This window comes from Hibiscus syriacus, unplaced genomic scaffold (genome assembly GCF_006381635.1).
Source record: "Hibiscus syriacus cultivar Baekdansim isolate YM2019G1 unplaced genomic scaffold, ASM638163v2 tig00113725_pilon, whole genome shotgun sequence".
In the NCBI taxonomy this organism is placed as follows: Eukaryota; Viridiplantae; Streptophyta; class Magnoliopsida; order Malvales; family Malvaceae; genus Hibiscus; species Hibiscus syriacus.
Window position 1 is genome coordinate 19,817,264 of NW_024063471.1, and position 24,416 is coordinate 19,841,679.

The window sequence follows — 24,416 nt, forward strand, 5'->3', positions numbered from 1 at the left end:
GCCGCTGCCATGTATTCAACTTCAGTTGTAGATAATGCCACAACATATTGAACGGTAGACTTCCAACAAATAGGTCCTCCACCAAGAGTAAAGACATACCCTGTCATAGATCTTCTATTATCCAAGTCACCCGCATAGTCTGAATCCACATATCCTACAATCAAAGGATTATCTCGCTGACTACCAAAAACAATTCCATGTCCCACAGTACCCTTTAAGTACCTAAAGATCCACTTGACTGCTTCCCAATGTTGCTTACCATGTGTAGACATGTACTTACAAACTTGACTAACAGTATGAGCTAAATCAGGACGAGTACATACCATTGCATACATCGAGCAGCTAACAACATTAGAATACAAAACTTTTGCCATATCATCAGCTTCCTTATTTGTCTTAGGGCACTGTTCTGATGAGAGCTTAAAGTGATTCGCCAATGGAGTGCTCACTAGTTTTGCGCTGCTCATCGCAAACATTTTTTGCATTTTTTCAACATAACCCTGTTGAGATAGCCACAATTTCCTTGAGTCTCTATCCCTGCAAATTTTCATTCCAAGAATTTTCTTTGCAGCACCTAAATCTTTCATATCAAATTCCTGACTCAATAAAGTTTTCAAACCGATAACATCATCTATGTTCTTCGAAACAATTAACATATCATCAACATACTGTAACAGAAAAATAAAAGAACCATCATCAAGGCTCTTAACATAGGCACAACAATCATACTCACATCGCTTGTAGCCAATCTTGATCATATAGGAGTCAAATCATTTGTACCATTGTCTCGGAGACTGTTTCAACCCGTAAAATGACTTCTTCAATCTGCAAACTAAATGTTCGTTTCCAGGTTGAGTGAAACCTTCAGGCTGCTACATGTAGATCTTCTCCTCTAAATCACCATGCAAAAAAGTAGTTTTAACATCCATCTACTCTAAATGCAAATCCCAACTAGCCACCAATGCAAGTACTGCTCGGATTGAAGTGTGCCTAACCACAGGAAAAAATTTCATCATAATCAACTCCTTTCTGCTGTGAAAAACCCTTTACTACCAAACGAGCCTTGAATTTCTCCACCTATTTTTCTGTTACTGCTGGTTTCTTCTTATACACCCATTTGTAACCAATCGGCTTCTTACCCTCAGGAAGGCGATCTAACTCACATGTACGATTGTGATTCAAAGACTCCATCTCCTCAACCATGGCAACCATCCACTTGTCATTTTTCTGACTATTAACAACATCATGAATAGTAACTGCATCATCACTGCTAACAGTAAGTGCAAAAGAGACCAAGTCTTCAAAACCCAATATGTTCAGAAGCTTTATATTCGTCCGTCTCACCATGTCTCTGGTGAGACTATAATCCTGCAAATCATCTGTAGCGGAACCACCAGAAGTCGATTGAGACGTTTTTGTTTTCTCAACTAGAAACTACTCAAAATCCAATACTATCGTGTCTTTCTTCTCCTATAATATGGGTTTTTCATCAAAAAAAACATCTCTACTGATCACAATTTTCTTCGCAACTGGATCCCAGAACTTGAATCCGTTGACACCTATCTTGTAACCCAGAAAAATGCACTCATTCGATTTTGCATCAAGTTAGGATCTCTCATCAGTAGGTACATGCACATAAGCAGGACAACCAAAAATCCGTAAGTGATCAAAAGTAATATCATGACCAGTCCATACCTATTCTACAACTTTCCCAGCCAATGATGCCCTTGGCGATCTATTGATAAGGTAGCACGCCGTGTTAACAGCCTCAGCCCAAAAGTATTTGGGAAGCCCTGAATTCAACCACAAACATCTGGTTTTTTCATTCAACGACCTGTTCATCTGTTCCGTAACACCATTTTGTTGTGGTGTCTTGCGCACTGTAAAATGCCTCTTAATACCATGCTCCTTACATAAGTTTATAAACTATGAATCTGTGTACTCCGTACTATTGTCAGACCGCAAACACTTGATTTTTCGTCTTGTTTGGTTTTCTATCTCAGCTTTCCACAGCTTGAACTTCTCAAAAACATCAGACTTCTGTTTCAAAAAATAAACTCAAACTTTCCATGAAAAATCCTCAATAAAGTAACATAATACCTAGATCCATCCAAAGATGATGTCGTGGAAGGACCCCATACATCAGAATGCACATAATCAAGAATCCCTTCAGTTGTGTGCTTTCCAGTCTTGAAACGAACTTTAGTCTGTTTACCAAGAACACAATACTTGCAAAAATCGAGCTTACAACTTTTAACACCATGCAACAGATTTGTTTTATGTAATTCATCCATACCACATTCACTAAGATGGGTAAGACGCATATGCCACAGTTTGTTAGTATCATCACAGGATTCAACAGAATTAACTCCACCTACAACGGTACTCCCTAACAATCTGTAAATATTCCCTGTAGTCATCTTTCCTTTCATCACAGTCAAAGTTCCTTTAACAATCCGAATGGTTTCCCTATCCTCATTAGCCTTAGGGATAAAACCATTCTTGTGCAAAGTGCCTAGAGAAATCAAATTCTTCTTCAAACATGGGATATGTCGAACACCACACAATGTCCAAACATAACCATTATACATCTTAATTCTGACATCACCAATACCAACAATATTGCAACATCGATCATCACCCAAATAGACAGAACCAGAATTAATCGACCTGTATGTCAAAAACCATTCCCTATTTGGCGTGATGTGATAAGAACATCTAGAATCTAGAATCAAGAATCCAATCATCTGTCAATTGAGTCGTTGAAATAGAGAGGCATTTAGTCGTTGAAATCCTCGACCACGTTCACAGACTTGAATGAGTTATCACGCTTCTCATCAGTCTATTTTTTTAACTTCAGATAATCTCACTTCATATGTCTAGCCTCCTTGCACTTGTAACAATGAATTATCTTCTTATCCCTAGAGTTGGATCTGAAATTCCGCTTCCCAAACCCTGCATTCTCTGGCTTCCGTCCACGGTCTCGATTACCCTTAACATATAAGCTATCAACTTGAGAGTTTTCCCCTACATTCTGCTTCCGCTGGTTGTGAGACAACTAGGCTGCAGTAATCTCCTCAACTTTGATAGTCTCTTTCCCATATGTAAGAGTAGTCACTATATGTTCGTAAGAGGGAGGCAACGAACACAACAGAATCATCGCTTTGTCTTCATCCTCAATTTTCACATCAAGCCGAGCCAAATCAGAAATGATTTGATTGAAGACATTCACGTGTTGCTCCAAATCATGATCATCCTGCGTCTTCAGCCCATACAGCCGTTGCTTTAGATACAGTTTATTCATTAAGGATTTGGACATAAACTGACTTTCCAATTTCTTCCAAATTTCATTTGGAGACGACAGATGCATGACGTGATACATGACCTCGTCCGCCAAACATAATTGTATGGTTCCTGCCACTTACTGCTGCAATTCTTCCCAATCTTCCTTCTCCATCGACGTCGGCTTTGTAGGTCACAAAGCCTTCAGGATCCCTTGCTGTGCCAACAGATCCTTCACCCTTGTTTGCCATAATCCGAAGTTACCTTGACCATCGAATTTCGCAACTTCAAATTTGGCTCCTAACATCTGATATCAATTGTTGAATAATCGGGTAAAGAGAACAGAAAGAACAAAATAATTTTAAGGAAGTTCAGCAATGTGCTTACGTCCTCGGTGCCTCAGGCGGCGCTAGAATTTTTATTCAATTCAATGTCTCATAGGTTTAGGTTACATCTCCTTTTATAATAAATAAACTCTGGTACATATTTACAAAAATAACCATGTACTATATCACGGGGCCGCAGCCCCTGCACCCCCAACCCACATAATTGTAACCCCCAATACGAGACTTTCTCGATATATTTATGAGTCATACCTAACAAAAAATATTTTCAAAATGTTTTCAAAAAATATATAGTATATATATGTTTTCGAAATGTTTTCAAAAACTATATATTATATATATTTTTTCAAAATGTTTTCAAAAACTATATATTATATATATGTTTTCAAAATGTTTTCAAAAACTATATATTATATATATTTTTTCAAAATGTTTTTAAAAACTATATATTATATATATATTTTCAAAAAAATTATATATATTATATGTATTAAATAGAACCCCGGGCGAAAATGAGTGACTATAATAGTCTAGAGTGATTAGAAGGTAATTCACATCCTTTTGATAATGAATGTTCATACATTTTTACCAACGTCGTGATCGAACTTGAGATCTCAATAGATAACAATCATCCTTTAACTATTGATGTCGCTTGGTTCGTGCTAATTCTGAATTTTATTATTTAAAGTTAATATATTCAAATTCATTTCAATAATGTAGGGAAGTGATTGATGAAAATGGGAATTGGTGAAGTTATGTGGGAGAATAACGAAGGTTTTGTCAGCAAGCCTTCGGTTAAAAGAGGATGAGCTCCAAAATGCATTTGGTGGGGAGAACTTTGGTGCATGTCTAAGGGTTAACTTTTATCCTAAATGTCCACAGCCTGACTTGACTCTTGGCTTGTCATCCCACTCCGACCCCTGTGGTTTAACTCTTCTCTTGCCGGACCTTCAAGTCCCTGGTCTTCAAATTCGAAAAGATAAAAAATGGATTACCGTTAAGCCTATTCCACGTGCGTTTATAGTCAACATCGGTGATCAGATACAGTTTTGAAAGGCTTATAAAATTAAATTAACTAAAACTTTTTTTGACACACGATGAATCAACACGTAGTACAACTGTTTTTATATTATGTCATTTCTAACTTTATCTCATCTTTTTTTTTTTTGATAAATTAATTTCTAACTTTTATCTTTCAAATAGAAGATTAAACATAAACCACGCATGTCATAATATAGTGTAAGGATATATTTTTAATTAGCCTATTAGTGTTCTACAATGTAAACTTCTCGAAATATTGTAATTTTTTTTTTATATTTTTAAAGATAAGTGGATAAATATACTAGTTTTAAAGATTAAGAGATAAGATAATTGAAAGTACACACTTTGAATCGTCATATGTATTAAATTCATTTATTTTTAATCTCATACGTCCACATGTTATAAATAGTATTATATTTATTTATTTATTGTTTTGTTTGTCACTTTCATCTTCTAAAACACTCAACAGTTTAACTATAATTACTTTAACAAACACAAGTCAAAATATAATTAATATTTAATGCCATCAACAATTGAAATCTATGCTAATAATTAATTACATTGATAATGACATAGCCTTGCACCAAACAATAACTTCCAACCTAAAATAGTTGTTCCAGTTGTTTAATCAAGGCTCCTGTAGTCAATAAACAATTAATGTAGTTATCACATTTATTGTGATGTTTTTAAAATTTTATAAACGAAGTTACACGTGAATACATTTTTAGCATATTTCAAAAACTATGACATATAATAAGTTTTTATTATCAACTATAGAATATATTAAAAAAACTATTACCAATATAAAAAAGGAGCTTATAAACCAATGAAACATATATTTACATCGATTTTTTGTAACTTTTTTTATTCTCTTTATAAGTGGTGGTTTCTATTTTCTTTTTTATATTTTCTTGAAGAATTTGATGAAAACATCTTTAACAATTTTGATAATTTCAATAGCGCAACAAAATTTAAATCAATTTTTTTATTATATGTTTCCAATCATACAATTTGAGAAAAACAGTTACAGTGAATTACAAATGATTCATATAATATGTATTCCAACTTTAATTTAGAACTACCTATTACTTTTTGAGGTAAAAATGAAATATACAATTATATGATTTATTATAAATAGTTGAAATTTAAAATTTAATTGTTTTCCTTTTATATAATTGATTCGCAGGTTCTAAGCAATGCAAATTACAAGAGTATAGAGCACAGAGTGATGGCAAATTCAGGCCTGGAAAGAATATCATTGGCGTTCTTTTACAATCCAAAGAGTTGATTTCAACGTATAAACCTGCCTTGTACTCACCGATGACTTTTGATGAATATAGACTTTTTCATCAGATTAAAAGGTCCGAAAGGTAAATCCCAAGTTGAATCACTGAAGTCTCCTAGATGATTGATACCTGTTTTATAAATATTCAAATTATATGTAAAAAGAGATCCATTAATTGATCGATTGATCAATGATATCTATATTATCATATTTTTCGCGGATTTGGTTTGATATTTACCTTAGAGATATAACACGGTTTGTTTAATAAAGATATATATATATAAAAGATATTAAAAAATGAATAAAAAATTATTATTTTTCTATTGTATTGTGATAGGGGATTTCTTAAGGGCCTCGAAATTGATTGGAAATTTGGAATTATTTAAAGACTAAACTTTGTACCACAATCTTGCCACCGTTGATTAAGGAAATACTAAGGTTTAATGCTCCATTAAATAATACTCTTCAAAAAATTAAATATTTTTCCATATTCTTTGTTCTAATTGCACTTTCTAATTTAAGGGTAAACTACATATATGATCACCAAACCTTTATAACGCTTTCATTTTGGTCACCTAACGTTTAAAATTTACAATACAATCTATAGACAACCATGTTTGTCCGGGGCTTATTTAGAAAACGGTTTGAAAAACATATAATATATACTTTTTTAAAAAAATCAGTTTTTGAAAATATATTATATAGTTTTGAAAATGATTTTTGAAAATATATATTATATAGTTTTGAAAACGATTGTTAAAAGTATATATAATATATAGTTTTTGAAAACATTTTGAAAAATATATAATATATAGTTTTGAAAACATTTTGAAAACATATATATAGTTTTGAAAATATTTTTGAAAACATATATATAATATACAGTTTTTGAAAACATTTTGAAAAAAATATATATAATATATAGTTTTTTTTGAAAAATATTTTTTTAAATATATATAATATATAGTTTAGAAAATGTTTTTGAAAATTTGAAAATGTTTTAGAATATATATATATATATAATATGTTTTTAAAAATTATATAGTATTATTTTTAATTATTTATTTTTGTTATTTATTTATTTATTTAGTCCTTTTTTTTCATAGTCCAAAGTTTCAAAGTTCGGGTCCAACAGGAAACCCAACCGGGTAAGCTTGATCCAACAGACCCAGATTAGGTGGGCCTGACCCAGCCCAAAATCTTGAATTAGGGTTATTCATTAAGCTGTGGCACCGCATGGAGCTCGCGTGGATCTCACGTGCGAACGATCAGTCAAACAAGGAATGACCGACGAAACAACCAACATAGCACGAAATCCCGTTGAAAACGGGATCACAACAGCATGATCGGGAACGACCCTGAAATAACCGAGAACGACCCCCAAAATAATCAAAAACGGTCTTGACGGGGAGCCTATAAATACCAATGGCCGAATACCATAAAAACAACGAGGGAGATACAAAAAGATACATGATCGAAACATAAAAAACAAGCAATACCCGTGAAGAACCGAAACACAAAGCAAGATTTAAAGCAAAGCTATCAATGAAATAGTATTCGAGATAGCCAATAAGCCCCGATAATCACAAGTAGCCCTCGATGAGCGTTGAAAGGGGAAGGGTCACCAGAAAACGAGAAGATTTTCATCCCAAAAAGGTAAAAACCCGTGGCTTTTAGGCTAGATCTACTACGATCTAGAACCTATTTTGTTGTTTTGAGGCTAGATTTGGGATCGGGTGTTGAGAAGAAACGTGTGGGTGAGTTGCGGCCGGAGCGGCGGTCAGGGGCCACCAGGCGATGGCCATCATTGGGGTCGGTTGAAGAGGGGAGAGCTTTTTTTGAGGGATTTGAGGTTTTTTTTCTGTTTTGGTGAGAAATGTTTTTTTTTTGGTTTTTCATCTATTTATAGACAAGGAACCTATGTGTAATTAGAAAATAGTTAAATTATTTCCACATTCCCTCCAGTTTTGAAGTGTAATTCATTTTGGTCTCCTGTTTCAATTTTGCCTCCAAAATTTCAATTTAATCCTTTTTTTTATTTTTTTATATTTTGTGAATTAACCCCTAATTTTATGTTTTTCTCTTGCAGTTCATTTTTAGCATTAATTTCAATCCCTAAATTTCAATTTAACTCAATTTAATCAATTTAATCCTTTTAATTTTATCTTTATTTATTTATTTATTTTATTTTATTTATTTATTATTTTTGTTTTTTTATATTTCACCACTTAATATTTATCTTAACTTTTTAGGGACAATTTTAACCAATCAAAGGTAAGTAATTTGAATCGGGTTATTAAATTTTAATTAAAATTTTTAATTTTCACAATTAAGATAACCGACAAATTAATTGGTACCGAAAGGGCAGTACAAATCCTTCCTTGACTGTAACTGACTCTCGAACCCGACATTTTTCTGGTAAAATGCAGATCATGTAAGATAGTGTATGATCAGCTTAAATAATATTTTTAAATGATTAGTGGCGGCTCTAACACATTTCTTTCAAATTGAAGCCCAATTTTGGGCCCACCTGAAAGACGTATGCGACACGATCACCAAACTTTTAATTCATTTTCAATAAGGTCCCTGACATTATCTCCCGTTAATTTCATCTGACATGGCACGTTACCTCCTGTAAGTTTCATCTAAACCAATCTCTATTGCTTATGTAGTCTACCCATGGAAAAAATTGGAACTTTGAGGCTTAAATAAAATCATTTGAACAGTAACCAAAAACCTTGTACACCCTAAACCCTAATTCTTTGTTTCCCTTTCTTGAACCAGATTGTCAGAAAGAAGAAAGGAAGACAACTAGGGTTGTCCATGAAATAGAAGTAGCTCTGCCTTTCGATATACCCTCTATATCCGTAATAGCGCCCGCTATGACCGCAATAACAGTAAACGTGACCACAACCATGATTTAAATCCCTAAAGATAACAAATGGATCAGACAGAAGGAGTTGAACAGAAAACGGTTTCAGAAAGAATGTGGAGGAAACTTAATGAAGTAAACAAAGCAGCTCAAGCTCAACTTGCTCCTGTCCAAGACCACATCAATTTCACTCTTCAAGTTTCCAAGCTGAAATCTTTACCCTCTTTCTTGCTTCTATTTTTCAATTGATATTACTCACCATGACCTAGTTTTGATCTCTTCGGGCTATTTGATTGCTTCCAGTAAATGGGTTCTCTTTAGTTCCTGCTTAGGTATTGTTTAAACATGCCACGTCAGATGAAACTAACGACAGGTAACATCATAGATCTTACTGAAAACATACTATAAGTTAGGTAAATGTATTGCAAGTTTTAAAAGTTAGATGACCAAAATGCAAGCATCCTAAACGTTCGATGACCATTTATACAGTTTACCCTTAATTTAATTACACATAAGTTCAGTAACTGTATTGTAAGTTTTAAAAGCTAAGTGACCAAAATGTAAGCATCCTAAACGTTTGGTGACCATTTATATAGTTTACCCTTAATTTAAGTACACTTATACATAAAATCAGTTTTCGTATTTACATTTATTCCCATAAATGAATATGTGAAATTTATACACTTAAATATTATTAATAAAAAGTATATTTTTCATTGGATTTATACCACCTACCCTACAATCAAGGTTATCACATGTTAAACTTAAATATGATAACATTAATGTAATAAAAGGTAAAGTTTATGAAAAAACTAAATTATGTTATATTTATAAAATTAAAATTAGGGTCATTTAAATTTTATAATTAAAAAAACTATACACCAAAAAAGTAACAATTTATATTTTTAGGGTAAACTATGTGGATTGTCCCCTATGTTTAGGGTCTAACCAACTTTGGCCACTAATTTAAAAATTAAGGGTAAATGGTCCCAAACATTATCGTTTTGTTCGATTTTAGTCCCTCAACCATTAATTTTCATTAACCCCATTGGGTTTAAGTCCCTAATATGGCTGAGGGACTAAAATCAAATGGTAGTTAATGATAGAGGCACTAAAATCAAATGGATCAATAATGTTAGGGACTAAAATCGAACATATCGATAACGTTAGGGAACATTCCCCGTTAATTTTTAAATTGGTAACCAAAGTCGGTCAGACCGAAAACATAGGGGACTATCTGCATAGTTTACCCATATTCTTAATATTTTTATTAAAAAAACTTATGAGTAAAAAGTTTCATCTGATGTTTTAAAATAAAATTAATATTTAGTTATAATATATTTAAATAGATTCTTGCGCATTAAAAATGCATTAAAATAATCTTTTTTATTAATTAATTTATCTTTGATTATTATAATATTAACATCATAATTCAACTTATTGATACGACGATCAAATTGCTCACATAACGATTTATGTAACACTCGAAATTTGATTAGGCCTATAGTGCCACATTGTATTGTGAGGTCAACCCTTGATTTTCAAAAACATGTTTCATTTCCATTCTAAAAACATACTGAGTGATTCTATGAATACACATGCCCTTTAAAGTTATAATACAATTCTCTGGAAGAGGTGATGGAAGTCCTGTTGTGATAGTTCTCCTCGAACGGCTCAAGCTAATAATCTGCTAACGGAAACATCTGAATGATGTGCTTACAAAGCCCATTAGTATAATCGCTAATCTAGAGTAACACTATGAGTCTTATAAACAAAAGCATGCTAGAAGACATGATACTAAGCAGTAGGTACATGCATGATCATAATCAAGTGCTACCTAGTTAACGTTCAAATGTTCTATCACTAAAGTAGGAGTCTCGTGCTTCCCTTAATCCTCTACTAAGGGCCTTACCATGAGTACACCTCTATTGGGTCTCTAACCAAAATGATTGTAATTGCTTTGCATTCTCTAAATGCAACACATAACAAACTACTAGTATCTGGTCTCACATAGCCATAAGATACTAGACAACTGAGGAAATCTCGGTATCACATAGCATCGATAAAATTCCCACTAAGCTGCTGAATGATCTCCTAGTCCCACACATCACCAGGTAGATCAATGAGGGGAAACTTGATATCACATAGCATCAGTAAAATTCTTGCTCCGCTAAAGCATTAGCTTAGTCTCACATAGCATTGAGCCAAACTATAAGGATGTCTATTGTACTGTGCTGATGCAACTACACATGCATGATTAGGGGCTCAAAGGCCACACACCACTAACAATGTTCCACTAAGTAAACTAAGGTAGCCTAGCTACAAAATAGCATAGCCTAACACACTAAATTGAGGTCATCCCCTCACTAGCTGCTATCTCACTCGTTCTCTCATCTAGAACATTATGTTAGGGTTTATTAGTTTGTTACATCTATTAGTCATAGAGTTACTCTATTATGGCCATTTAACGCTTGAGTCATTTTAGTCATTTTTATCTTTAAGGAGGTCTCTATGCGGTATATGATATTACAATAATTATTATTTATGTCATTCACTTGTTGTATTATTTACTAGCCCGATACCCGACTCAGGTTTATTCTTGGATATCTATACTCTTGTCACTTTCATCACGTTGTCCCTCAATTCATTCATGAATTGGAAAGATGACTTGTAAGTCCTCGATTCATTGGCGTTCTCATAATACACGATTTCTCTATTACACAATGTGATCAGTTCATCATACCGCTTGTCGATACATCATTTGCAATAATTCTTTGTTCTTAATTACTATATAAATGCTCAACTGAAGATGCTTGGATATATTACGCCTAATATGATTACTTCGGTCATAACCCCATTCTAATAGTGTTTCTAGATAACTTTTGCCATTTATATCCCTTACAATCTAAGTCCCACCATTACGGGTCATCTTTTACCCTTACTGGCCATAACGAAGTCGACTTTAACAAACCAAAATAGGTAGTTTTGATACCCCATAGTTAAGTATCAGTACCAAAAATAACTTATATTTTGCTAAAAATAGCAAGTATCCATACTAGATACCCTTAGTATCAATACCAGCGGGGCAATATTAATACTCTTCCCCTCAATATTGATATTGTAATACTCTAATCCATTTTGACCCAAAAATCGAAGGTCTAAAGCATTACACGGGACTACCGGAGTGGTTAACCCAAAACTTTATTTCAAACCAATACTCTACATGTTTAAAACAAAACTCCATAACATAAATATAAGTTTAAACATTTAAATACAATATTTACAAAATAAGAGCTCAATCGGTAATTTTAAAAATACATAAGTTTATAAATAGAGTTTACGAATCAAATACAAATAAGGTCACTGAGTAATACATGCCCATTAACTATGTATCCAATATTTACTCTAATAAGCTGATCCAAAACTGAAATCTCAAACTGGGGATAGCTTCTTGACCTGTCCTCCTAAGATCATACAGACATAAACATATTTTGAACGTTAAGCTCACAAGATTAGTGCCACATAGATAACTCTAACATACCATATGCATTCTTACATGGGCATACGAACGAGTATGAGCATGAACATACAATCACATCAACATACAAACAAAGTTAGATATCGTGGTGTAGTTAGAGGGTCACACATCATCTCGGGAATCACACCCCTCTATCCTACCTATGGTACCTTAGATAAGACCCAGGTCACACAACATCAGAATAATCATCTAGAAAGACCCTTATTACCCGGTACCTAGGACGCCTCTGGGGTCACATAGAAACGGAGCCTACGTCCTACTAGTCTACTCATCAGAGTACATGGAACACCTCTAGGGTCACATAGCATCAGAGCCTATGTCCAACTAGGATTTAAAGTGCAATAGCACTGACTTAACTCATCTGGATGTCTAACCACACAAGATGATCGACATACATCTAAAGTAATGCAGGTGTTATTATCGTTTCTCGAACGTCACATAAGGGTTAGTGTTATGGCGTCTTAATTTATGGTGTTCTCGATATAATGAAGATTATTAGTTGTTCTCACTTTTAGACTTATTAGAGAAGTCTCGACGAATCTTAATCCCCTTCGCGAACTCTTGAAATTAAATCGAGTTTCTTACCAAATCTAGGATGAGGGTATTGATACTAGGCCTTATAATATCAATATTGACCTTATTATCGATTCAATCTTGAGTATTGATACCAAAAATGGCTTCGATGTTTTATAAAATTATTCGGTATCGATACCTTACTTAGAGTATCGATACTTTGGTATGAGGGTATTGTACTACCCCAAGTACCGATACGAAAAATGGTTTTCATGTTTTGGAAAATTACTTAGCATCAATACTCTTATTAGGTGTATCGATACTCTACCCTTAGTATCGATACTCCCTTGAGTACCGATTCCAAAAATGACTACTAGAATCTGAATTGCTATGCTAGTATTGATACTAAGCCCAAAGTATCGATACTCCTTGGATAGTATCGATACCACATGAATGGGTATCGATAGTCCCAACTCAAAAAAAAACCCTTTGTTTTAAGCTATATAGAGAACAATATCAGTATTGTTCATCTAGTATAGGTACTCAAGCCCAGAAAAACCCTATTTTCCATAAAAATACAACCTCAACCCAACCATTTATCCCTCTAAGGTTACTAAACATTATGTAAAGCTTATTGGAGTTGTATGGGATTATAATGTGTTATTTAACATGCTTTTTTTACCATAAAAACATCTAAGACTAATCACACGAAATTTGCATAACATGCTCATTGAACTCATACAAGCAAACGACACATAAAATGTCCTATAAATGGTATGAGAGATTCATAGGTGTGTTACCTTACTCCTAAACTACAATTTAAGATCTTGAGCTCATCTAAGAACAAGATTCTCCTTGCCCTTGCCCTTGGAGCTTTTTTCCACTTTTTAAACTAATAAAAAATAATAGATGAGCTACCCACTTATTTAGGAATTTGATAAAAACTTAAATAAACTTCATAGGGCCTAAATCTTCCCCAGTATAAACCGATTTCACAAGGGTTTTCTAAAACCTCCCTAAACCCCCATTATGGTTTTCCTTGGTCAAAACTTGAAGAATAACACTTGGATGGAAGCTTATAGGATGAAGATTTCAATTCTTACCTTAGGTTTTCTAAATGATTGATGATAATCACAAAGCTCTCACCTTTTTTCAAGTTACGAAGAGGAAGAAGAAATAGAGTTTGAGTAAAGAGAGGAAGAAGACAAAGTTTAGTGAAAAGAGATATAAGGGAGCCTCTATCGATGACCTAATTCCCTTTAAAGAGAAATTAACCTTTGAAACATTTTAGGGGTTATTTGCACTCCTAGTCCTCCTCATTTTTGGATCAAAACAAAAATACCCTTTTTAAGCCTTAGTAGGCTCAAGCCCAAACCAAAACAAGTCTAGCTTAGCCCAAAGGCTCTAATTGCTCTCTTAGGTTTTATCAAGCTCACCTTGGATTTTCTTGAAACTACTAATCTGAAAGCCAGGGTGTTACAACTCTCCTCTTCTAAAATAAATTTTACCCTTAAAATTTACCTTAGTAGAAGAGAAGAAGATACTTAAGTTATATAGCCTCATCGGTTTCCCAAGTTGCATCTTTAACGCATGATTTCTCTATAGCACTTTCACTAAAGGGATTTTCTTGTATATTAATTCCTTAACTTCATGAGCCAAAATTCTTAAGGGTTCTTCTATGTAAGACAAGTCTTGTCTTACCTCAATTTGTTTTAACATAATAAATTGAAAGGGGTCAGAACGGTACCTCCTAAGCATTGATACATGAAACAAATTGTGGATGCGCTCTATCTCACGTGGTAAGGCTAGTCGGTAAGCCATGGGGCCAACCTTCTCAAGTAATTTATAAGGTCCAATAAACAACGGGGTCAACTTCCTATTATGTCCAAAACAAAGCTCCTTCCTCATACGAGACACCTTCAGGAAAAAATTCTCATAAAGCAAACTCGGTTTCCTTGCGCTTCATGTCTACATAAGAACTTTTCCTATCAGAGGCTTTCTTGAGTCTACTCTGAATCAACTTGACATTTTCCTCTACCTCTTGGATTAAGTCTAAATTGACTATCTTTTTCTCACTAAGCTCAATCTAACATAAGGGGGTCATACACTTTCGACCATATAAAGCTTCGTAGGGACCCATTTGGATACTAGACTAATATATGATATTTTAGACAAACTCTACTAACGAAAGATGATCTTCCAAACCACCCTATAGGTCTAGCACACAACACCTAAGCATGCCCTCTAAAATTTGTATTACACACTCAGACTAACCGTTGGTTTGTTGGTTAAAAACGGTGTTAAAATGTAGTCGGGTGCCTAAGGCTTCATGAAGCACCTTCTAGAATCTCGAAGTGAAGCAAGGCTTCTATCTAAATTGACTGAAACTAGCACCCCATGCAATCTAACTATTTCTAAAACATAAAATTGAACTAATGTTTCCTAGGTGAAGTTCATTTTAATTGAAAGGAAGTGGGCCGCCTTAGTTAATATATCTACTACCATCCACATAACATCATGCTTCCAACGCGTTAACAAAAAACCTGTCACAAAATCCACAATCACCCTTTCTTATTTTAACTATAGAATTGAATAGGTTGGAGCAGATTTGAGGGAACTTGATGTTCCGTTTTCACTTATTGGCAAGCCAAACACTTAGAGATGAACTCAGACACCTCTCTTTTCTTACATGGCCACCAATATAATTGTTAAAGCTCTTGGTACATCTTGTTACTTCTAGGATGAACGAAAACAAACTATAATGTGCCTCGTACAAAATCTTACTACACAACTATTCCTCTGAAGGGACACACAACCCTTGAAGTATAACACGTTCTCATCCATTAGTTCAAAACAAGGTAGTAACATTGGTAGGCTTACTCTATCCAAACCTTCAACTTGTCATCCTCACTCTACACCCTCTTTACTATGCCTACTAATTCAGGTTCAACTCTCAAATTCACTAGTAAAGCCCCATCTTTAGCTAAGCTCAAATGTGCTAGCAAGGACCGTAACTCAATCATCGATTTCTGACTTAGAGTATCAACGACCACATTCACTTTTCTGGGATGATAATCAATAACACAATCGTAGTCCTTCAAAAGCTCTACCCATATATGCTATCTCAAATTCAACTCATTTTGTGTGAGCAAGTACTTGAGAATATTGTGGTCGGTTGTAACACCCTAATCCAGTTAGACTCGAAGATCATACGGTTAAAGTGTTACACGAATCATTGAATGGTTAACTAAAAATTTTCCTTTCAAAACATATGCAAAACATCAATGAAACATCCACTATATTATGAAATGAAACAACATAAATCAAGGTTTACAAAATACAAAAAGCTCCTAGTACGTACAAAATAAAACCAATGAGTTTTAATTCAAAATAGGGTTATGCTTTGGATTAATACAAGGTCCATATAAATACATTTCCTCTAATAGACTCAAGACATACTCTGGAAAATGGCTGATCTGGAATGTATCTACGTGATAGGCTCCTCGTCAATCCTCTATCGACCTGTGCACGAAAATAAATTCTGAAAGTTGGGCTCACAGTCTTAGTGCCACGATAATTACTATGCAACACTACATTCATTCATTACATGAAAATGCTAGTGCATAAAGTCATGGGTATACAAAATTATAACAATAAACATGAGACATGTCTAGTGGTGTGGTCAGAGAAATTTTCTACATATCGGGACAACACACTAGTACACCTTGAATACTCGAGTGTTTCGAGGTAAGAAATAGAATTTCAAAAGCGTTAGAAGCTTAAATCACTATCCTACATATAGGCTCTCGATCATTAAGCATGGTCTAAAATTTTACTTGCATCAGACATTGGGGCCTGACCAACTCACTCCGTTAAGTCTTTGAGGTGTATACGCCTAGCTAACCATTAAAGTGCCCAGTATACTTGTAGAACTATATCCAGGCATTGCACTGTAAAAGAATCATCATATTACTAAAGAGACTCGAGTGTCTTGACTATTTTTCAAGCATCATACAAGGTTAGTATTATGTCATCCTAACGTGTTTGATTTCTAGTTATAATTATAGTTACTTGATTGTTCTCTCTTCTATTTGTATACACAAGGCTTTTATAGCCTTCTAATTCCCTTACCCAAACACTTGAATCAATTGGGTTATTTGCCCAATGATAACTCTGTAAAAAGTTTGTATTTATGGCTTTATCACTTAAGTTATTGATTATCTAAAAGCCCATATAGGATCATACATATGCATTTAGGAGCATATAGTTTCATGTGGTGGATATATTTTGTCGTGGCATTTTATTTTGGAAAACGAAGTTGCGTTATGGGAAAAATGTGTTGTTTAATTATGTGCAAGATATAGGAGCAATGATGTGCAAGAAGAATTGTCTCGACAAATTGGAAATGATGAGTAGAATATGAATATCGTGGTAACTTGAACGGTATTTCTGGGCAGAAAAGACAAAAGAAGATATTTTTATTAAAGCCAACTGTACTTGTCAATACGTGTTATCTGCTACAGCCATCTAGGAAGGGACAACTGCCACCTTAGTACCACCCCACACGTGAAGGGAATGAACCTTAGGGTACCATGGGAATTTTGACACAAATCCCTAGGTTTATTCCCCACTATAAATAGGATATGAGGTCACCATATTTAAAGGGACTTGATTTTGAAACATTTGAGCTGAAACTTTAGAGAGAAAATGTGACTGGAAGAAAAAGTTTCCCCTTTTTCTTTCCCTTCATCTTTTCCATGCTTTTCCTCCATTAAAAAGCTCAAGGGAGTGGCAAGCTAGGCGTTCGACAGGAGCTAGCAAGCTAATGTAGTTTGTGGTGGCCGATGGGAGCTCCGATAGTGCAATCAAAGGTTTTTCCTCCATCTCTTTGTTGTTTTTTCTCTCTTATCACATTCAGGTTATAAGGACTGAATATATTTTATGATTTATTTCATGGATTATTCGAATCCCACCATGAACTAGCTTTATTTGGTGGGAGTTCACTATAGATGTTTAATTTTTTTCTTTAATAGATGGTTTTTTTTTGTGTTTTTATTTGTTTTGTTTATGGTGCTTAATGACTTAAGGTTGTAGGAGCTATGAGTGTAGCCATTCTTTAGGAAAATACTTAGTGTTTGAGAGAAACTAAGTAGCTCATCTTTAGTGTTCGAGAGAAACTAAGGAGGATAAACATAAACAAAGGATTCTAGTTAGTAACTAGACCTAATCCATCTTTAGACATAAGGCTAGGATTTCAATCGACCAAAAGGAGTAGTGCTCGGTCGAGAGGTTAGATCTTAGTGCTGACGCTGAGTGGTATTACCGTGACATATTCTGTTGATCTGAACCAATAGGATCTCTGCACCTACTAACGCCGAGAGGTATTGCCATGGCATTTTCAACCTGTCGAGTCCCTTGACTTGAAATAGCATAGGGCATTTTCGTAAACTCTGTTAGGAAAGTAAGACATAGATGCAAGAGCATCCTGAGAGGATAGACTTAAGTTTCCTAAGTTACTCCTATTATTCATTCCCGTAGTAGTTTGTTGTCTGAGGATTGTCAAGTTATTCTATTCAAATTCAGTGTTTAAATTTTGTTTTACCTTTACATTCTCATTTGATTACTTTACACACAATCTATTTTTCCACGACATCTCCATTTACTTACACATCACACTATCATTCTATCCCCACCAACATACATTTCATTTTTCCTCAACACTCTCATTAGTATATACCATCACACTAACTATATTTGGATTAAGTAGTTAATTGCTTTGATTAAACTTATAAATTTCCCCTTGTCCATATGGATACGACACTCACTCATCACTGTATTACTTGTTCGGTTGTGTATACTTGCACATACTTCACATCCATATTTAATACTCACAAAACATGAACAAATTTTTGGTGCCATTGCCGGGGATTGGCGACTAGAAGTTAATTAGTTTTGTCAAAGCATTTTTATTTAACTTCTTCATTTTTTATATAGTTTTACTTGTTATTTTCATTGTCTTTTTTAGTATTTTGTTGGTGTATGACCAGAAGAAATTTTGATGAGCCATTAGAACTAATTGAACCTAAGATAGAGAGGCTTTTAGTCAAAGGAGACATTCTCAACGTGCTCAAGCAAACATGTATCAAATTGGTAATCAATGTATTCATCAAGAGGAAGATCAGAATGTTAAGGCAATTCCGAATGTTGGGAATGCAGCTAGGGCCCGTCCTGTTTGAGATCATTTAAATCCTATATTGGATGACTTAAATCATGAAATTATGGCACCCAAGATTCAGGCAGCTAATTTTGAGCTCAAACAAGTCATGTTTAATATGATGAATTTGATAGGGCAGTTTGGGGGCATGCCACATGAAGATGCCAGACATCATATTCGTAACTTCTTGGAGGTGTGCGATTCTTTTCGACAACAAGGAGTGCAAGATGATGTACTAAATTTAAAGTTATTTCCATATTCTCTTCGTGATCAAGTAAGGGCTTGGTTGAGTGGTGTTCCAACTGGCTCGATGGAGTCTTGGTGTGATCTGTGCAAAAGTTTTTTTCTACGATATAATTTGCAGAACATGAACACCCAACTAAGGAATAGCATTGTTTTTTTCATCAAACTGATGACGAATCAATGTATGAATACCAGGATTGGTATAAAGGACTTCTTTGTAAATGTTTTAATCATGGTTTTCAAGATTGGACTCAAGTAGTAATGTTCTATAATGGAGTCAATGCACCCACGAGGATGATGTTGGATGCCTCGGCAAATGGATCGTTGCTTGATAAATCACATGTAGAGTCATTTGACATCCTTGATAGGATTTCCAATAATGATTATATATTCTCATCTACAAGGCTTGGAGTCGGGCGAAAAGTACCAGGGACATTCGAGTTGGATACTAAGGATTTCGTGTCAGCCCAATTGTTTGCCATCACTAATATGCTAAAGAATCTACAACAATCATGTGAGATGAAAGAAGTGCAAGTCAACTTTGCATGTCTACTATGCCATGGCAATCACCAAGAGAGAGAGTGTCCTACCAATCAGGCATCCATCGACTATATAGGAAACTATAATCAAGGCAATATCAACCCCTATTCTAACACCTACAATCCTGGATGGTGTCAGCATCCAAACTTCTCATGAGGAAATCAAGGAACCAGAATGTAAGTCAACCCCCTAGGTAGTAGAAATTTAGCGACTCCCAAGGTTTTCAAATTAATATGCGATGTCATAATTCTAACAAGGAAGTACCATCTTCATCTAACACAAGTTCTTTGGAGGCCACGATTTAAGCTTTTAAACCAATCACGAAGACTATGCTACATCCATAAAAAACCAATGAGCCTTATTACAAAGTCAATGAGCTTTACTTCAAAGCCACAACTCATCTTTGAGGGCTTTAGAGGGTCAAGTTGGTCAAATTACCACGGCATTACAAGAATGTCAACCGTGTCGTCTTCTAAGTGACAATGAAGTCACTAAAGCTCATGGTAAGAAGCAATTTAGTGCAATCACTCTATGGAGGGGCAGCCAAATCAATGTACAAGACAAGTTTGAGGGAATAAAGAAGGATGATTCAACCCCCGTAACCGTGCAAACTGAGCATGAAATACCAGAAGAGACACAATGGAAGGATGATAAGGATGAGGGTTCACCCAGTGAAACTATTGAGGGAGCAAACAAAAATGCCAAGATAAAAGTTATTCCCACCCAGTCATCAAAAGAGGTCAGACCCCCACCACCCTTCCCAAAAAGACTGAAAAAACATAAGGATGACATTCAATTCAAGAAATTTTTCGACATTCTAGACTAACTGTACATTAATGTTCCTTTTCGTGAAGCTGTAAAGAAAATGCCCATATATGCCAAATTTATCAAAGAAATTATTACCAAGAAAAGAAAAATTGAGAAGTACGTGACCATTGCCATGAAAAAAACCTATTTCTCTGCCTTGAGCAAGTTGTCGTCAAAGCAACAAGATCCAGGCAGCTTTATTATTCCATGCTCAATAGGAGAAAACTATGTTGGGAAGGCACTATGTCACTTGGGCTCAAGTTTGAATTTAATGCCAAAGTTGATCTTCTTAAAGCTTGGAATGGGAAATGCAAGACCCCCCTTCGTTATTTTACAACTAGTCAGCCGCTCCCATATTCATGCTGAGAGACGAGTCGAGGATGTCATTCTGAGGGTGGATAAAATTGTGTTCCCAGTAGACTTCCTTGTACTTGATTATGAGGCAAATTCCACGGTGCCCATAATATTGAGAGACTCACAATTTCTTCTGCTATCATTGAATCTACTTCCAAAATGCTCTGACATTCTTCAGACTCATCCATATACTTAAGAGTACGGAAGACATTCATGGTCACACATTTCATTCAGTTGGGCATGACTTCCATATACTTGACCATGAATGTCTCCCGTACTCTTAAGTATATGGATGAGTCTGAAGAATGTCAGAGCATTTTGGAAGAAGATTTAATGATAGCGGAAGAAGCTGATCAATTTTTCCATAATAATTTCATTCAGTTGGAAAATCACGGGAGGCTTATTGAAGAGGAAAACGTCGAGGAGCCCGAGGACTTTTCTTGGGAGGTGCAGTAGGCTAGCTTCCTCAAAGCTAGCCTAGGTAAACACTTTAAACCTCTTGATTTTGATGAGTTTATTCGTAAGCCCTCATTACAGCATACACCTACCCTAGATCTAAAGAATTTTCCACAACATCTTAAATATGCTTACTTGGGTAGTGGTAAAACTTTACCTGTTATTATCTCTTTTGCCCTTACTCCTAACCAATAACGTAGCTTGCTAAGTGTTTTATCACAGCATAAAAATGCGTTAGGATGGACTATGATAGACCTGAAGAGGATAAGTCCAATTATTTGCATGCACAAGATTCTATTGGAAGAATGTCATGGCAAATCCATAGAGCCATAAAGAAGACTAAACCCCATCATAAAGAAGGTTATAATGAAAGAAATCCACAAACGACTTGATGTTAGAGTGATTCACCCCATATCTAATAGTTCATGGATAAGTCATGTCCAATGTGTGCCCAAGAAAGGAGGCATGACTGTGGTGACCAATGAAGAAAATGAGTTATTACCAACACGCACAATCACTGGATGGAGGATATGTATGGATTACACAAGTTAAACAAGGCTACCAAGAAGTACCATTTCCCTTTGCCCTTCATTGATCAAATGCTGGATCGATTAACAGACAAGGCATTTTACTACTTCTTGGACGGATATTCTAGGTACAATCAAACTGCCATTGCACAATAGGACCAAGAGAATACTACGTTCACGTGTCCCTATGGCACTTACACTTTTTGAAGGATGTCTTTTGGACTCTATAATTCCCTGGAAACTTTTCAATGTTGTATGCAAGCTATCTTCTCTGACATAGTTGAGGTTTTTCTAGAAATCTTTATGGAAGACTTCTCCATTTTTGGAGATAACTTTGAAAAATGCCTAGGCAATCTGGCAAAGGTACTCAAGTGATGTGAGGAGGCTGACCTCGTGTTAAATTGGGAAAAGTGTCACTTCATGTTTATCGAAGGCATTTTGCTTGCCCATAAGATCTCTCATAAGGGCATTGAAGTAGACAAAGACAAAATCGAGGTGACTGAGAAACTACCCCCACCAACATCTGTCAAGGGCATTAGGAGTTCCTTGGACATGTTGGGTTCTATAAAATATTCATCAAGGACTTCTCTATGATATCTAAACCCTTATGCACCATACTTCAACAAAATCAACCCTTCTTATTTAATAAAAATTGCCATGACACATTAACTGAGGTGAAATAAAGCCTTACCTCTACACCCATTGTGGTATCCCCTGATTGGATGTCATCACTTGAGCTAATGTGTGATGCGAGGGATTATGCCATGGGAGTTGTGTTGGGGTAACGAAGAGGTAAAATTTTCTAAGTTATGTATTATGTTAGTCGTACCTTAAATGAAGCACAATTGAATTATAATACCACTGAGAATAAATTACTTTTCGTTGTATTTGCATTTGACAAGTTTAGTTCATACTTGATAGGCACCAAAGTTATTATTCACACTGATCACTCATCCATAAAATACTTAGTGAACAAGAAAGACGCCAAGCCTAGACTCATTAGATGGATATTACTATTGCAAAAATTTGACTTAGAGGTGACAGATAGAAAAGATACTGAGAACCATGTTACAGACCATCTATCTAGGCTAGAGAACATTTCAAAATGTTATGACCGTTTAGATATTCAATAAGAATTCCCTAATAAGAAAATTTTATATGCCATAGCAATTCTGAGGTATGTTGACATAGTCAATTTTTTTGTTAGTGGTATTTTGCCTTACGAATTGAACAACCAAGGCAGGAGGAAGTTTCAGCACAATGTCAAGTTCTATTTCTGGGACGAACCATATTTATTCAAAAAATGATCAGACCAAATGATTCAATGTTGTTTCCCTTAGGAGGAGCAAAGGGACATTCTACACCATTGTCACACAACCCCCTATGGAGTCTATTTTGGAGTTACGAGGACCGCTGCCAAGGTTCTTCAATCCAGATTTTATTGGCCTTCACTGTTCAAATATGCTCATGAGTTTTGCAAAACGTGTGATAGATGCCAACACACTGTAAACATTTTCAGATGACAATAAATTCCATTGCAAAAGATTCTAGAGATCGAGCTTTTGATGTGTGGCGCATTGATTTCATGGGACCATTCTTATATTCTTTTGGAGACTTATATATCTTGCTTGTGGTGGACTACGTGTCCAAGTGGGTTGAGGCGATTGCAACACCAAGGAATGACTCTAAAATTGTGCTCAAGTTCCTTCATAATCACATCTTTATGCGATTTGGAGCACCTAGAGCCATCATTAGTGACGAAGGCACTCATTTTGATAACAAGTTAATTGCCAAGGCATTGCAGCGATATGGAGTGTGACACAAAATTTCCACGGCATATCACCCACAAACCACTGGACGAGCTGAAGTATCTAACTATGAGATTAAGCAAATTCTGGAGAAGGTGGTGAATCAGAGGAGGAAAAATTGGTCCCCAAAGTTTGATGAAGCACTTTGGTCTTATCGAACTACATTCAAAACACCTTTGAGAATGTCACCTTTCAATGCAACTTACCTATAGAGTTAGAGCATAAGTCATATTGGGCTATCAAGAAGCTAAATTTTGATGCGTAACTAGTTAGGGAGGAAAGATTACTCGACCTGAATGAAATAGAAGAGTTTAGACCATAAGCATATAAAAATGCCAAGCTTTACAAGGAAAAGACCAAGAAGTGGCATGATCGAATGCTTTTGCTAAGGCAATTTCATGTAGGTCAGCATGTGTTCCTCTACAACTTGAGGCTGAATCTTTTTCCCGAAAAACTTAAGTCATGATGGTTCGGACCCTTTGAAGTACACCATATATACCCTTATGGTGTCTTTTATATAAGGAACATAGATGTTGTGACCATTTTCAAAGGTAATGGCCAGCGTCTGAAAGTATACTAAAGAGACTCGCCC

The 24,416-nt window shown here is 35.2% G+C and overlaps 1 protein-coding gene and 1 pseudogene across 1 annotated transcript; both read left to right on the plus strand.

The window, feature by feature from the left end:
* The first annotated feature begins 521 nt into the window (after nt 1-521).
* LOC120187747 lies at nt 522-6,075 on the plus strand (annotated as a pseudogene).
* Nucleotides 6,076-22,010: 15,935 nt separating this feature from the next.
* Nucleotides 22,011-23,835, plus strand: LOC120187736. Its single transcript, XM_039191377.1, has 3 exons — nt 22,011-22,144; nt 22,226-22,379; nt 23,509-23,835. Exons 1-3 carry the CDS (start codon nt 22,011-22,013, stop codon nt 23,833-23,835), a joined length of 615 nt encoding a protein of 204 aa, XP_039047308.1.
* The last annotated feature ends 581 nt before the right edge of the window (nt 23,836-24,416 follow it).

What these genes read in the sequence shown, in the direction of transcription:
- LOC120187736 (XM_039191377.1), top strand. Translation starts at nt 22,011, where the DNA reads ATGGAGGATATGTATGGATTACACAAGTTAAACAAGGCTACCAAGAAG. An exon ending in TTCTTGGACGGATATTCTAG is followed by an intron (nt 22,145 to 22,225) that starts GTACAATCAAAC and finishes CACTTTTTGAAG; the next exon opens with GATGTCTTTTGGACTCTATA. An exon ending in GCCTAGGCAATCTGGCAAAG is followed by an intron (nt 22,380 to 23,508) that starts GTACTCAAGTGA and finishes AACGTGTGATAG; the next exon opens with ATGCCAACACACTGTAAACA.